We start from the raw sequence: 18,132 nt of genomic DNA on the forward strand, positions 1-18,132 counted from the left end.
CCCAAATAGTTCCACCTATTATAATATGTACGTGTATATATACATAGTTTTGTAGTTAAGCATGGTTATTAGCAAGCACCATTAAATCAAAATATATGATTTTTTGTTTGTTTGTGACATCTTATGATCCTACAATATTTCAAAATATTAAAAACAATAGAAACATTGCTACATGTACAATATAAAAAAATCCTGAATTTTCATATAAAGCTGACATATACACTAATGTAATCGGAGACATATATGTCTCTGGTGTAATCATAAACCCATAGAAAACTAACATAAATCTTGCAAATATAATTATTCGAGCAGAGATCTTGAGGTAATATTGCTATTGTTAAGGAATTGTTTAAGCCATATGCTATGGTATTATTATCATGTTTATTGCCACATGTAACTATATTACACATTTTTTTCCAGTATTTTCCAAAATGCCCAAACTGGTGAATGTTAAGAAGAAAAGTCCAGACACAAGGAAAGTTCCAAAAAAAGTCTAAGCAGTGTGTGCCAACAGCAGTTGGCCATTCATGCACTAATCATGTGGAATAACATACGGCATGCCTTCAAATAGAAATACTAGTGTATCGGTACAACTGAATGCCACTATTTACCAGAACGTTCCTCTGAATATCATTTATTGAAGATATACCAACAATATTTCATTGGATCGTTAACATTCAATCTCTTATACCAAAACTTGAGAGCTACGCTTTGTGTGTTGGGAACTTTGATAGTGACTTGATAGATGATCATGTGATACCTGGGTTGAATTGGGTTATTTCTATATCTTAACGTAAAAATAAATCGTTGGAACATCTTTTTTAAAATTCCATCACATGTCAGATTCATTTAATACGTTGAATTTGCTTGGTGTTGAGTGTATATTGACGATTCTCTTTCTTTGTCGCTGCCTTTATAAATGTCTATGAGTACATGTATGTGTAGTAAAATAAGCAAGGATACCTGGGATATGATTGAAATGAGACAACTATCCATCCAATATCAAATGAATATTTTAAAAACTAGTAGTCTACATGTACAATGATTGAATCTATGAATATTAATGTATGTCAACCACGATCAACAAAACCCATGCAGCATAGCAGGTCGATATAATTTTATATTATCACACGAAACCAACAAAAAATAGTTTTTATACCAAATTTGAAGTTAAGACATAAAAGTAAAGAGATGCGGGATGCGGTATAATTGCCAATCAAATGAGACAGCTCAGTTCACCAAAGAATAAATGATGTTACTGTAAGCAATTATTCAATCTATCCTTATTTCTTATCTTGATAGACAAAAGTTAGTGTTTTACATGTATATTCGTAACTGTGCGCTATAAAGTCAATACATGTACAAGGCAAAATTGTACAAAAAGTAACTAATGATAGACAATAACCATTTTAGTTATCATGTTTACAAAGACATTTATTGATAAATATCTACAGACACCACAGTTTAGACCTACATTTAGCAGACATTAAAGTTACATACAGAAAAGTAAGACTTGATGTAAACTGCTGTAACTTACATTTTTGTACCTCATATGAAAGTGTACCAACGTACAGTCAGAAAAAGATGAAAGAAGTCTTCTTTGGTATATGGCAAGTCGCTCTTTTCAACTTAATATCTGTATTATACTATAATACATAACCATGAATAATTCCATGATTGACTATTTGAGAGCTGACACTATAAGGTTTCCCTATTTAATAAGTCATGCACAAATTGATTTAAGTGCTCTAACAAGCAAAAAAAGTGCATTTAAAAATGTAATGTTATATATAAGTACAATTAAAAAAAAATGCTTGCAGTTGATTATTTAAAACACACTGGCTAACGTTTATTTAATGCCTTTATCATGTTTATAATGATTGAAACCAGCTACAGTAACATACAGAGGCAGTTTTATAGTGTTTACCAATAGGCCCCCTCTTTAACAGTACTTGTCCCAACCTTATGATAATGATCAGCCACTGACATGTATATAAAACGCAATGCAGTAATTCGTCTTGAAATGAGTGGTCAGTTCTTTTGGGTCTTTAACTATGAAAATAATTGGCGAAAGAGCACCTCACAATATCGCTTGTTGTGGTCAGATTAGCTGAGCTTGCCACAAAAATGGTTTTGCACCTGTTTTCCGAGATTGACATTTTCCGTAGATGCAAATTTGCATATGATATAGCTATAATGACATCATTTTATACAAGAATGAGATTTTTATTTCATTACTTTGGCAATTGACTGAAAATAAAAAGTTACAAAAGTTAACATACAAACAGATTGTCACCTGTCGTTATACACATTGCATTACAATGTACATCAAATAAAACACTTGAATAACGCTTTTTTGTCAATTGAAATGGTAATAAATAATAATCACATTTAAGAATGAATAAAGTCCTTTACCATTACAACATTGTCTATACGTGACAAAAATAAGAAAACAACTCGATACATGTGTACAAAATCACATTCAGTGATTCCGATATCGTAATCTGATCTAGCAGTAGTGGCGAGAAGCAAAGTCATGCCGCGGAAGAGATAACGATAAACCCAGAGATTTCAATCCTTCTAACTATACAAATCCTTGACATCACTAACAGTTTTCAAGTAACAGAATGATAAAATATTTCTTATGTTGTAAGGTAATAAAAAACATGTTATGTAAAAAGAAAGAAAACAATAACATTTTGAAATAAGAAATGAAGTAGTTTTTTGGGTAAAGATTGCATGAAATGCTATAAAAAAACCATGTTACTGACTTGATATCTAAATCTTCCAAGGCTTATCACTACCTTTTTGATACACAAAATATAGCGCATTGATCACAACATTCTATACATTCTGTCCATGAACATTAACAGAAATTTTCTTAATGTAAATATATGCTCAGATATTCAAGTCACAAAACCATGTTACACCTGTCTAGAAAATAGCATAACTTTTTGCAAGGTGCAGGAATCCTATATCTGTTCTTAAAATATTAATGATGTCATTGTTAAAGTCAACTTTAAACATTAGAGTTATCTCCCATTATCCAGAATTGTACTTGAATCAGCTACAATCAAGACAATGCTTTATTGAAAATGCACTATTTAATTTTACTTCCCACTTATAATTCAATGCAATATTGACCCTTCTGTGCTTACAAGTGTCCTCATTATTGAATACTTTCACCCCCCCCCCCCCCCCCCAAAAAAAAAAAGGATAGGGATTCTGATCGTGTTGTCTCTCACCTAATATTTGATCAGTCATGTGAAGAAAATAAAGATGACTATTTGATTAACAGACTATGCATAATTTAATTAACCACTTATTTATAACCAGCATGACATGCCAAAGAACCAACTAAAGCTGTCATTAGATTCAGTGGTTGAAGAATGTGTCAGTTTTGTAGGAGTAGATGTTAACACTGGGAGTGAGAGTTTACTCAGGTAATATTTATTGTCACATCCCTAGTAAAAGTAAATATTATATATAGAATTAAAAATTGTAAACTTTTCAGCACAGAGCTGCCATTCTTCGAAAAAGATATGCTTGATATTTAGAAAATTAACTATTTAAGTTAAAAGAACAAAGACGGGAGAGGTAATTAGAATCATATTCAAAACAGTGTGGTCCTGGCCATTGATTGACGACCTAAATTAGCCCATTGACTGTGACCGATTAGGTGAACGTTTGTCGGTTACAATCACTGCTCACTATGTACTTGTTAAAGACACTGAATCTGTGGGGTCACCAAAGGTTCTCAACACCTAAATAAAGCAATTCGAAAAACGAATCCGGAATAATACGATGTGTTGATTTATATCAATAATATAAATCAAACATTAAGGTTATTCCTGAATAATTTTTCGAATTATTTTATTATTAAAGGCGTTAAGAACCTTTGGTGACCCCACAGTTTAAATTCTATAATAAGTAAGAAGTGAGCAATGGTCGTTACAGACAAACGTTCACCTAATCTGTCCCAGTCAATGGGACAATTTAGGTCGTCAATCAATGGCCAGGACCACACTGTTTTGAATATGATTCTATATATGTAGGACTCATAGTTGCTTAGGGACGCTGAAGTGTGATGTTATGTGTTGAAGTACTAGAGTGATGGTATGTGCTGATGTGCGATGGTCCTTTTGCTGATGTGCAATGGTCTATAAGGCGTGTGATGGCTAGTTTAAGATTTAAGATGTTCAATTATGATGAGAGCTTGTTTTTATATAGATACTAAACATTCAACACTTCATTTGCAGTAATAGACACAGTAGCAAGGGCAGATAATAAAGACTCAAAATTTAACACAAAATTTAGTACAAAATTGCTGATTTTTTCGTTTCCGTTCGCTTTCCTCAACCAAATGGTATGAATGTTATACACAAAGCTTATTACTACAAAACACAGATCAAGTTAAAATTTTGGTGGCTTCACTTTTACTTTTCTAGAGTTATGCCCCTTTACAAACGGAAAAAATGCTGATTTTTTCATTTCCATTCTCTAACTTGCTTCAACCTAATGATATGAAACATTTACGAAACATTATTTGTATAATATAATAAGCAGTGGGCATTATCTGTGTTCCATGAACACGTTCCCTATTTATTTTTTAAAGTGATCTTTAGATAAAAGACCCTTCAATGAAGACTGAATGCAATTAATTTTTTGTTGAAATTATTCCTTTTATTGGTTATAAAAAGTTGTAGACAATTTTTTTCCGATATAGATCCATACAGAAAAAAATCTAAGGAAGATATACTGCAACAAACAACAACCATTACATTACAGGCTACTGACTCGGGACAGGCACATACAGAATGTGGCAGGTTAAACATGTTTACTGATGCCATTCCTTCCCTATAGCTTGTAAAGCACAATGTAACAAAATATAGTAATAAGTTGGAAAGGGTTTAACTCATCAGATAGATACTAAGCACAAAAACAACCAACAAAAACACAAAACACTAAAGACACAAAACACTGTACAGATGTGAGAGTTACAGTTACTGAAAGCTTGTCCAAAGCCAAAAGCAACTTGTATCTAATACTAAATTTAGATATTAATTTTTCAGGAGAATAGCTGGCTTGAATTCAACAACAGCTAAGAAAATAATAGAATGGAGAGAAAATAATGGTTTATTTGTCAACAGACAACAAGTAAAATGTGTGAAAGGTATCGGTGACAAGTCTTACGAACAGTGTGCAGGTTTCATCAGAGTCATTGCTTCACTTGAAGGGTATTTAACATTAAATCTGTTTATAGATATTTGCAAATGTTATATCATGTTAAGGTTGTAAAAATCCACCATTTTACATTTTTATTAACTTCAAAGTTCATTCAACTTAATTTGAAAACAGTTAATTATAAGCTGAAGATTATCAGGTTTTTCTCCTGTTAATGAAATTTAAATTCGACTTCATATTTATGAAACAGATCAGAAGTCCATGAATATAAAGTGTAAGTTCATTTACTGGAAAAACAGAAATTAATAAATCTCTTTATTATGCTTCTTATAAAGTTACAGCCGATTTCATTGAGTGTGTAGGTAAAGGTAATATCTTTGGTTAGCTAGCTTGTTAGCTGAACCGTGAGGTCATTATTAGGTAAGGTACTTTTCGAAGTAGTCTAGTCCTACAGACTGCTTGATTGCTTATCTGTCGGACTAGTAAAGGAGGGTAGTTTACCTAACCTAACAATAACTTCACAGTTCAGCTAGCAAGGAAGCTAACCAAAGAAATTATCTTTACCTGCACACTCAATGCAATCGGCTGTAAAGGTAATAGTTTGTAAAGTCATGATGGCATCAATTGAACCTTAAATAATGTGTGTTGTTATCTTATAATGTTACGCTAAACTTTTATCAAACTTTGTTTATGCCTCATCGTAAATGTTGATATTGCAATAGAAGCATGTCCTATTATTGCCAATGCAAAAGCTGTATTTTATAGGCATTCAACCTCTCACAAGGAAGTCACATTTCATCATAATATATGGGCCAAGGTTTACATCTATTCGTTTCCCGTATAAATTATAATAGTCAGTTTATAGTGATTTAGTTGTTCTTTTCTTTTCATCAGTTCTTAACATGAAAACAATAAATTGATTTTGTTACTTTTAGAAAGACTAAAAAATGTAAAGAAGAACCTGAAGAAATGAAAATAGAACCTGAAGAAACGAAAACAGGAAGAAAAAGAAAGAAACCTACAGCTGGTGGTGGGAAGGCTAAAAAGAAGAAAGACTCCCTCAGTCTTGAACCTAACATCCTAGATACAACATGGATACATCCAGAATCTTATGGTGCAGCTGAATGGTATGTTCTCCGTGATTTGTGAACAAAAGGGGGTGTTGGGTATATGTCAATGAGACCGAAACCAAATTACTAAAATATCCATACTACATCAAGACTTATTAAGCATGATGTCTCATGCATTTTATTGCATCTGAATAAACTGTTATCAACATTATTACATATATATAAATTTGTAAATTTTGTAGTTATGGCCACAATAGCTTGTTTGATTTTTCTCTGCCTGGGGCACCCATAAAAAAAGTTTATAGGAGTTACATTTTCAGCTTGGAAATGTAAATCATGTAAAATATACAAGATCCATTTGATCTAATTTGATTTTTATTAAAACAGTATTTCATTTTAACTAATAGATTAAGTGTGCAATGACAATTTGAAAAAGATTTATAGCCATTACTGAAGAAAAAATATTCATGATGTTCTAATATAAGATTTTTTAACTTGATTTGTAGTTTAATGAATATGATAGGAGTTAAAAAAGAAAACCTTGGCCAAGAAGTGTTCATCAAAGAGATACAGAATTATATGAAGACCAAAAGTATGACAATTTAATTATATTACATTGGCATCTGAAAATTCATTTACATTTTAACATCAAAACAGATAAAGCTATATTCTACATAAAAATGAAAGTAGTAAAGGACCTAAATATCGTCCCCCGTCAATTATTAATTGGAATGAGTGTCGTAATATCATCCACGACTCACTCCATACTTACTGTATGAAATGGATAAAACGGGAAAAAGCTGACAAAAAATCTTTGGACTCTTTTTTTAATTCAGTAATGAAGATAGTTGATATACGTATTCAACATTTTAAAGAACATTTTACTATAAACAATAACCACAATAAACCTATTTCTCGTATCAAACATAAACTAAAAGAACTATCCAAGGAATTTGTTTTTGTCCCGGCAGATAAAGCTGCTAATAATATTATTATTGTTTGACGTAAATTTTACATTGAGGTTCTGAAAAAGGAAATCACCAATTCACCAACATTCCAACTGACTCCATTTTCAGAAAACGAAATCTGTAACAAACATAAACTTTTAGCCACCGCTTTACAAGCAGAGCCAAATACAATGAAAGTCCCAACTATGTATTGGCTTCCGAAGCTACACAAAACCCCTTACAAATATAGATTTATTTCGTCTTCAAGCCATTGTTCAACTACTAAATTGACTATTCTTCTTACCAGCACACTTGGTACTATTAAAAACCTGATAATAAATTGTTCAAATAAGGCCTTCGAAAATAGTGGAATAAATTACTTTTGGAGTGTCAAGAACTCGTTGGAAGTACTTGATAAATTGCATGCTTATATTGGTGATTTTGAATCTGTTCAAAGTTTTGATTTTTCTACCCTGTATACCACATTGCCTCACATTCTCATTAAGAAAAAATTCACACACCTAATTAAATGGGCATTCAAAAAATCAGAATGTGAATATATATGTTCAAACTCTTTAAGGTCATTTTTTAGTAGCAATAAACAAAAAAACTATGTTAATTGGACATGCTTTGATACTATATATGCCCTTGAATTTTTACTAGATAACATTTTTGTTCGCTTTGGGGATTCCGTATATCGTCAGATTATTGGAATTCCAATGGGGACTAACTGTGCACCACTTATTGCGGACCTGTTTTTGTATTGTTATGAGTTACAATTTATGACAAAAATAAGCAAAGACCCATCGAAACAACATCTGATAAACAAATTTAATAATACTTTTAGATATTTGGATGATATTTTGGCTCTCAATAATGACGACTTCAGTATGTATATTAATGAAATTTATCCTGTTGAACTTACTTTAAATAAAGCTAATACTAACAATGACCACTGCCCTTTTCTCGATCTTGATATCTATATCACTAATGGAAAGCTGAATACTACAATTTATGATAAAAGGGATGATTTTTCATTTCCTATCGTTAATTATCCGTTTTTAGATGGTGACGTTCCCTTGTCACCATCTTACGGTGTTTATATATCTCAACTTGTACGATTCGCTCGTGTATGTAACAATGTTTTAGATTTTAACGAGAGAAATTTATGTATTACTGAAAAATTATTACACCAGGGTTTTCGATATCACAAACTAGTCAAAACATTTACTAAATGTTATCATCGGTATAAAGACATCATTCGTAAATATAGCTCAACATGCAGACTTCTAATACGTTCAGGTATTTCACATCCAATTTTTTATGGTAATATTCTTTATAAAGCACATAGGTGTCAGTATTCACCTCAGAAACTTACAAAACCTTTGAATAGACTTATTAAGAAGGGATATAATTACGATACTGTTGTCAAGTCATTAAAGATTGCATATTTTGGCGTTAATATTGATTCACTGATAAGGTCTTTGCATCGGAACTAAACACATTATTTTTTAAAAACAGTTGTTGGCATGACACGGGTTATGTTCTTCTCATATATGTTATGATAGTATGACACTAAACCCCTAACGGGAAGAATTGTGCCTGATGTTCATATGATGAAATCATAATCTTTCAGTCAGTTTAATTGAAGTCTGGAGCTGGCATGTCAGTTAACTGCTAGTAGTCTGTTGTTATTTATGTATTATTGTCATTTTGTTTATTTTCTTTGGTTACATCTTCTGACATCAGACTCGGATTTCTCTTGAACTGAATTTTAATGTGCGTATTGTTATGCGTTTACTTTGCTACATTGGTTGGAGGTATAGGGGGAGGGTTCAGATCTCCCAAACATGTTTAACCCCGCCGCATTTTTGCGCCTGTCCCAAGTCAGGAGCCTCTGGTCTTTGTTAGTCTTGTATTATTTTAATTTTAGTTTCTTGTGTACAATTTGGAAATTAGTATGGCGTTCATTATCACTGGACTAGTATATATTTGTTTAGGGGCCAGCTGAAGGACGCCTCCGGGTGCGGGAATTTCTCGCTACATTGAAGACCTGTTGGTGACCCTCTGCTGTTGTTTTTTATTTGGTCGGGTTGTTGTCTCTTTGACACATTCCCCATTTCCATTCTCAATTTTAAATAAAATTAAAATATTTACAATACAATTAATTCAAAAAAGGAAATTTATTAAATAATATAAATATAAAAATATATAGTTTAAAGTCAACATTTATATTGTAAATGCATTTTGACAGCACAAATAGCACAGTTGCAATATATGCATAAATCATATGTTTTAAAATAAAATAAAAAAACATTCATTGAAATTTTATAAAACTCTATGACCTATGACATAGACACTACACATTTAGAGCTTTTTTGTGTGCATGATGAAATCCCACATTTTGTTTTATAGCAACAGAGGAATTGGCAGCTACCCTTGCAGTAGGAGAGCCAACAGTTGATCTGATTGTTAAAGCATTCCTTAAACCACATTCCTATGATTACAGAGAAGGTAACAATTAATCTGGTTTTACTAATTTAAAAGATTTTTACAATGAAATTAATTTGATTTGAGTGTCATTGGTGAGTCTTTTGTAGACAAAACGGCAGGCAAAATAACAAGCCTGGTATCTTTGAGGATATTTGTTTTTTAATCAAGCCCGTTACAAAGTCCGCATAATCTATTTATGTGGCCAATAAAGCAGGTGATGGTTTTATGGGCCTCTTTTGTGGTGTTAAGGCAAATCTTATTGCTTGGGGTTGTATTATCAATATGGTCATTAATGGACAACTTAGGTCTTATATTATTTTTTGAGTCAGATACCTTTAGATATAAATAGTGAAGGCAGGTAACATCCATATTTTTTACGGGTAATTTCATGTCTGGTAACAGAATCCACCAAAAGGCTGCAGGAGCAAGCGAAAAGATATATATATATATTAATCCAAAGCAACGAACCTTGTAAATTTATATTAAAATTATTCATTAACCAGATAAAGCATGTGTGCAAATAACAGTTGTATTTTCTGTTTTCAGGTTTTGAGAAACCATTATTTAGAAAAGAAATTCAAGACATTAATTCGTTGAAAAAAGGAACAATCTTGACGGGAAAAATAACAAATGTTACACATTTTGGAGCATTTGTAGATATAGGTGTAGGACAAAATGGACTGATACATGTATCGAAAATGAAAAATACCAAATTAAATCTTGGAGATAAAGTATCTGTTAAAGTAATCTCACTGGAACTAAGCAAGAAAAGAATTGGTCTGAAAATTCATTGCACTTGATATAGATTTTTATATGTAGTACAAAATCTCAACAGATATCAGTTTCAGGCAAAAGATGATGCTTACAAGGACGGATATCAATTATGGTGGAAGTGTATGAAATTACATATGGCCTTTGATGTTATGAACAATCTGCAAAACAGTTATAGAGCCAACATATGAAATTATAACGAAATGAAGATGATTAGTTTTCAGCATTATATTGATAGATGAATCATTGATGGAACTTTTTTGTATTGTAGTTTGATCGATATTTTTTCTTTTTCTAGGTTGTAATTTTATTGATTTTTGTTAATGGATTTACGAGTAATTGATATGACTGTTATAGAGAGTCTCAACAAGTTACAACAACACTTTTGGGTGGCTACAGTTAGGGCACAGTTGTCAGGATACACATAGTAATGTGCCAATGTATAAAATCTGGAAATCTGAATATAACGTCTTAGTGTAGCCATGGTATTGAAAGTGAAAGTAAAAAAAATAAAAAAAATAGACACTGAAACAATATAGATTGTGAACATGGAAATGAAAGTAAAATAAATTGTTCAAGTACGAAGTCTTTGTTTAAAAATTTGTGCCTTAGTTATTATTTACTAAAAATGTAATCTATTGAGTGCTTAAAAATTGTGTCCACCCCATAATTTTTCTGGAAGATCATCCTAACATAGGGTTTCATGACTGCTGCAAGTAAATTTGTTGAGGAAACATATATGAGTTACATTTTATCAGTATCAGAAGCAGCACAGCCACTAATAAAATGGTACTAGTATGGTCTATGTAGATTTCTCAAGTACTTGAAACAAAGTCATATTCATAACTCATAAATATCTTGTGGTTGTTGACGTATTTATACTTGGTGAAGATCTTGTTGATGTTGACATACTTTCACTTTGTGAAAATCTTTTTGTAGCTGTATTCGTACTTGGGCAGATCTTTTTGATGTTGATGTATATGTAACTGGTAGAGATCGAGGAAGTTTTTGATGAAGAAGTTGAAGTCCAAACCTAGTACACATATTCCCTATGATATGATCTTTCTAATTTTAATGAATTAAAGAATTCCTGAAGAAATGTAAAATTGCAAACTACTGTAAACAAATAGATATCAGAGAGATTGTAGTAGGTAATACTTTGTCCTTTGTTAGTCAGTATATGGATTAAATGATTGTTCATATCTGTAAGAATGATATTATCTGATGGTGTTGTTTGTATTCCACGAGGTGTAAATGGTTTCTTCCCTGTGTTGACATCAGGGTGATCAGTGTATAACCCTAGAATGTCTCCTCCTGGTGATAATACTACAACTCTACCTCTGCCTTCTTTATCTAACCAGTCCACCACACAGATGTTACGATTACTGGTACTGGTTAGAAGTATGGGGAAGGTAATTAACCGTTTGTTATGATTACCATGTTCATATTCTTTAAGTTGTTTTCCTTTCTTTCATTACCACCACTACACGTCTTCCTGTAACGGGGATCACCTTACCTCCATATAGGCTCAAATGATTACTCTGTGATCACTGGTAACATGGATACTGACTGACTGGATTCAATGGTTTTACATCATACTTAAAATCTGTTATCTCCCCTGTCATGGTGTTGATAAGTTCAAGTTTAGAACCCGTTGATATAGCAAGAATGTTATTTGAAAGAGTTATGGTCATTCCAACTCTCGTTCCAATTAGTTATTACTTCAATTCTATCCTCCCTAAGTATGGCATGTTGTAATTTTGATCTTGTACAATCCCCCATCCACACAGAACCATCAGAACATACTGCTATATTGTGACTTAAGATCTGTTGTATATTCTTTGGATATCTTAAACTTAACCTTACCCTACTGTTTTGGCTTCAATTCTACCTTGCCTTTATTCTTCTTCTTCAATTAACCCATGCCCATTATGAACTTTTTATTTTCCTGCAAAGTATCTTACTTATAGTTGTGTTTTTTTTTTAAAGTTTGACTATTTCAATGGGTAACTGCAATTTTATGTTATAGGAAAGACAACTCAATTTAAATACCAGTGGGAAAAACAATGGTTTGGAATTCGAATAAAAATACCAGAATTGTTTTTAATTTAAGTAGTTCCTTAAATGTCGAAAATTTAATCTGATCAATATCAACAGACCGTATTAAGCTAGTGTACAGTGTGCAGAGAGAGTTTACAGGACAAACCCTTAAATTACTTAATTGATACAAACCTAATAATAACATTAGCTTTAATATTCAAAATTGAATATAAGTGAGAATTTTAGATTTAACCACACACAAAATCTTATAACCAAATATAAAAATGTATACTCATAAGGTAATGAGGATGAATAGCCTTTATTTCATTTCTTTTTAGCTCACCGGCTAATCGTTGATAAACTTTTCTTTAAAGATCGTTCCTTGTGAAACTTGTCAATGGATTGAAACCGAAGTGTTTCTTCTTCCTCTATTACGATGTCAAGTTTGTTATTTTCGTCCAGGTAACGTTGATCAATCAAATGTAATGACTGTCCTCTTTATGAAAAGAATATAGGCGTCAAACTATAGTTTTGGGTAATATAACTAAAACTATAGAAACCATGAAAAATAATGACAAGATTAGAATATTCAGCATAACTTGTACTATCCACTTGTTAATTTTGGATAAATCCATTGTCCAATAAAAGATTTTTTTGACACTTTGGTCATTTACTTGCTATTGTTTTAATAATTTTAAGCGCAAGGTTAAACGTGTTATTGCAAAAATGATCAGGATGGCAATATGTATCTCTATCTGAAAAGGACAAGGGTTGATATTAGGGCCGTTATTTAACCCACGCGGAACTTTGATTTAATTTGTCATTGTGTAATCTTCTCAACAGACCTCCTCAAGATGGTGGCATTTTATGTCTATCTCGTATTCTTCTTCTGCCTAATAGTAACCAGCAGAACGGTGGCGAAAAAATCAATTTATATGCTAAATATCTATAGATATTTTTTATCCGACCTGTTTAACATGCTGTAAGCTCTGATAAACTTTATATAGTGCAATCTTTTTGAGAAAAAAAATGCATTGAAATTGTCTTGCAACAAAACATTACCAATAGCATCTGCAATTTTGTTTTCTATTTTACAAGATTCAACTATAACATATTGCATCAAAAAGATAGTTTATGCATATTGTACAGACAACAGTAATTCTTCAAGAGAATGTTGTATCGGGTGCCACATGTAGAGCAGGATCTGCGTACCCTTCCGGAGCACCTGTGATCACCCCTAGGTTTTGGTGGGGTTCGTGTTGCTTATTGTTTAGTTTTCGATGTTGAGTCATTTGTTTTATTGTTTGTCTGTTTGTCTTCTTTCATTTTTAGCCAGGCGTTGTCAGTTTATTTTCGATTTATGAGTTTGACTGTCCCTCTGGTATCTTTCGTCCCTTTTTTTGCAACAAAATGTACTTCTAGAGTCCCTCTTATAAAATGTATCATTGATTTTATAGTTAAATTTTCGTTTTTACATTTGTTTCATGAATTAATACATTAAAATTCTATATATTCCTTTAAATATACCCAGTTATGATGAAATTACACGGTGTTGCCTTAAGTGCTGGGTGAAGTACAAGAAAGGGTTTTCATACTTGAGGTGTGTGCTCTTGTAATTCAACAGTTACTGCGGATAACTCCCATATGGGAACTTCTTCTTTGTCGACATATTTGTTTATCACCATGTTTATGCCGAGCCCTATCTTACCAAATCTTTGTGAAAATTTAGTAAAAACATATACATGTTACACATTTTGTTTATTTTTTTGTTTTAGTCTAACTTTTAGTCAAAATTCTGAAGTGGCGGATAAAAACATGAAGGGAGCAGAGAGGTATGGACCTCCCCGCTTTGCTTGCCAACACAACAATTCTCATGTTTATCACGATTTATATAAATGTTTAGCATAAATTCTTGTAAGTATTGTTTAAAGGATATCCTTTTTGCGGAGAAACACACCCTCCTTTACTTAAAGCACGGATCCTTTCCAAAATTCAAGAGAAGAAATTTCCATTTTGAACATCCGATTTCGAATTAAGATGTGTCGGTAGTATTAATTTTTCAAGTTCACTTGGATATATTAAATGTAAGTGATCACTGAATCTATTATTATTAAGACAGTACATCATCAATATACCGAAAGTGAAATTAAATGACTGGGCTAATTTCTTTTTCTCCTTTCTGTATAAGCCCTTGAATAAATTCTGCTTCATAGGAATACAAAAACAAATCTGAAAGTAGAGGAGCGCTATTGGTACCCATTGGGATTCCAATAGTCTGTTGGAAGACAAAACCTCCAAATTCAATAAATATGTTGTTAATTAAAAAGTCCAACATGGCAGTGATTCTGTTATGTAATATTTATTCAGTTGGAAGGTAAAAGGATTTATTTTTTCATGTTCCTGTCCCAAGTCAGTACCCAGTGGTTGTTATTGCTTCCTGTCTCCGATATTTTTTTCGATGATTGTTTTGTCATGAATAAAGCGGTTAGATTATCTTGTTTAAATTGTTTGATATTCGTTCTATAATTATTGTCTGTTATAGATGACTATATATGGTTTGGAATTTGCTTATTATTCAAGGCTGAGCTGTATTGTTGTTTCCATCGTTTGTTTTGATGTATTTACAATTAGTAACGGTTATGGTTTGGTTTTTATCCCCTGCCATATCGGTCTTTGTTTTGTTTTTGTATGAATCATAAATAGTTTGTTTCTGGACGAGCATAGCGAGTGTGCCTTGAATGTGTCTGTTATTGTTCTAATACGATATTTTCAACCCATCATATATGTTTCGTTTTGTGTCACAATTGACAATTCTTATATCACTATTTTAGTGATGATGCGGTTTAAACCAAGGATAAGTATAACGATGAAAATGAAAAGATGAAATTTACGAATTCCAGAACTACTGATGGACAAAAGTTTGACTGTATTTCGTACTCATATAATTTATAAAAAAAACTTTTATAACATTGTCTGTTAATGAATTTTGTAATTGTTGAAAACCAAGGTTTCAACTTGCTCAGGCAAAGTTTGAACTTGGGTGGATTTGACTATTTTTTTTTATGTCCTTTATTTCTTTTATATAGCTCTGCATATGTTTCAGCTCATACATCCTTGACTTTCAAATATTCGATTTTTGTGCGTTCCTGATGTCAAAAGGTAAATCATTTAAAGTGCTTGCGACTGATGAAATTTATAACGTACTGTTTAAATTTTTATAAGATACTCATAACAAAATCAAACTACAAACTACCAGTGTAAGAAAAGTTAGATAACACAAAAAATATATAGTCGAAGTGAATAAAAGTATCGACTGAGAGACAAGAAATCAGCTATTCCGTCCAAATTATAAGATAAATTCTTTTTTTTTTACTTCGGGAAGGATTTGTCTTTATTCTTTTTTGTTTGATCTGAGCGTCAACAATGATTTTTTTTGTAGACGAAACACGCGCCTTGAGCATGTTGAGGGAATATTTAAGACCATGGAATCGATCTTTGGTGATGTTTTTTGCCAGATGTACATACCGGTATATTAAGTTTACGAAAGAAAAAACTAACTCGATGTACATGGGTGATACCACGTTTACAAATATACAAGATATCTACTAGTTATTCTTGTCTTTTTGATCACATATTTCTTATATGCATATTTATTTTACAGACACTTCCTTCCTCCAGAGTAAACGGACTACAGTTTAACTTGTTTCAAATCTATATTTCAGTTTTAATGTTATAGCATTCCTAGAATAATTGTTTATGTTTTTATTCTGTTTGATAGATCGTATAAACTACAGAGAGATGAAGAACTTAACTTTATGGACGTTTGTTTATTTGCATGTTTTATTTAAAATGTTTGGTTTGTATCCCCTGTCATTTCGGTCTTTGTTTTTATTTGTTTCGTATGCATCATTAATAATTTATGTTTGGACGAGCGTGGCGATGGTGAACATCCCCAACATTTCAAAACTCCGTTTTACTAAAAGTTCGTTTGTTGTACGAACAAAAAATGTTTGATCATAAGGACATATCTGTGTTACAGATGAATCTATGTCTCTTTCTCTTCTCTCTTATGACGTACCATATAATGCTATTTATCTTTGAAATGGTTGATTCCACTACCAACATGATAGGCAACCCAAACAGAGTCAAAATTACAGTCCCTTGTGATGCACACACTATATTGAGTGTATTCTTATTTAACAGTAATTACATTGTATTTTCAAATGTTTGGATAAATAATAACTTTATATTTGTCCATAATGTATACATTTATGCAATCATTATCTTGACACTTATTACAATGTAATGTTTACATCAGAGGACCTTCAGGTCTGACTGCACAGCTACCATCAACACACTCAATAGAAAACCAGTTGCCATCAGAGATCAACATAATCATCCTTCAGATCCAGTTCAACTCAATGTTGATCAAGTACTCAAAAAAATGTAAGAAAGATGTGTTGTTGAAAGCACTCCAGTACCAACAATATATGAAGACGAATTAGGCAAACTACGCAACAAAGACTGGGACAACGACTCTGAAAGACTAGTCCAGAGTATGCCCACCTTTACAACCTGCAAGACATCACTGTATACCCAGCGCAGTAAGACGATACCCCAACTACCAAATTCAAGACAAGAGATCAACTTAGAGGGTAAATGGAGAGAGACCACAACTGGTGATAACTTCCTACTCATTGATGATGGAGACCATGTTTGCTTTTGTTATTTGTATTGTTTTCTGTGTGCACTGTGTACAAAAAAAATGATATATGATTCAAAATAGATTTATTTCTCTTCTTAGTATGCTACAAAAAATATGAGTGAAAATATCTTCCACAACAATGTTTCAAAATAGTCCGTTGAAAAGAGTTACAATAATTCTGATAGTTGCGACTGAAACACTTACAATAAATAAAGATGTACTATAATAACCAAGAAATTATCCTGAACAACTGAACAAAATAAAATAACACGAGATACAAAGTTTGAAAAAAACCCACTATCAATTAATATGAGAGGATATTAAAGCACACACAACTATGACAATATTGAAAAAAGCCAAAAACAAAGTTTAAAGACTCTATTGTAGATTTTGTATAAACTGGAATTCCTGACAATATGAACATATTGACTTTGTGATGCAACACTATTCACAGTTAATTTTTTAGAAAATCCATACTGTTCCAGTAATATGAACTAGAATCTGTAGTTTACCTATCATGTTAATTAGTATGATTGCTTTTGAGCACTTTTGTTGTGATGACTACTTGTACCTATTCCTCGAACGCCAACATAATTTTACAGGTAAATTGTCGGTAGATCAAAAGATGCTGGCATTCAAGGAATAAACTGAATGAAAGCCAATGTTACAACTATCTTCTAGGCTCATTCCAAAGTCGGCCTTAAAAATTTGTATATTGTAATAATTCTAGTTGCACGAATATGGTGTCATAACAAGATAAGCTCACTAAAAGACAGTGTGCAGATTTGAAGTAGTATACAGATGAGTTTGTCACACTTGATGTTATTCACATTCTTGATTATCTGCAAAACCAAAAAAAGAACTCAATTATCTTTGAGACAGAATTTAAATCTAATATCTGCTAAATTTGTTTCATTTGTCT

General features: G+C 32.0%; 2 protein-coding genes across 2 annotated transcripts in view; one reads left to right on the plus strand and one right to left on the minus strand.

Annotated features, from left to right (window-relative positions):
• The window catches only part of LOC139500587 (S1 RNA-binding domain-containing protein 1-like), a 43,238-nt gene extending 32,196 nt beyond the window's left edge, over positions 1–11,042 (plus strand). The window contains exons 12-17 of the mRNA XM_071289343.1: positions 3,337–3,443; positions 5,073–5,237; positions 6,120–6,311; positions 6,761–6,846; positions 9,617–9,715; positions 10,241–11,042. Of these exons, the coding sequence (XP_071145444.1) occupies positions 3,337–3,443; positions 5,073–5,237; positions 6,120–6,311; positions 6,761–6,846; positions 9,617–9,715; positions 10,241–10,494 (903 nt within the window). The 3' untranslated portion in view covers positions 10,495–11,042. The remainder of the gene's footprint in view (positions 1–3,336; positions 3,444–5,072; positions 5,238–6,119; positions 6,312–6,760; positions 6,847–9,616; positions 9,716–10,240) is intronic.
• A 6,234-nt stretch (positions 11,043–17,276) lies between these two features.
• The window catches only part of LOC139501741 (transient receptor potential cation channel subfamily M member 2-like), a 59,872-nt gene continuing 59,016 nt past the window's right edge, over positions 17,277–18,132 (minus strand). Inside the window, exon 27 of the mRNA XM_071290886.1 lies at positions 17,277–18,052. Coding sequence (XP_071146987.1) covers positions 18,049–18,052 — 4 coding nt within the window. The 3' untranslated portion in view covers positions 17,277–18,048. The remainder of the gene's footprint in view (positions 18,053–18,132) is intronic.

Source organism: Mytilus edulis, chromosome 13 (assembly GCF_963676685.1).
Source record: "Mytilus edulis chromosome 13, xbMytEdul2.2, whole genome shotgun sequence".
Lineage (NCBI taxonomy): Eukaryota > Metazoa > Mollusca > Bivalvia > Mytilida > Mytilidae > Mytilus > Mytilus edulis.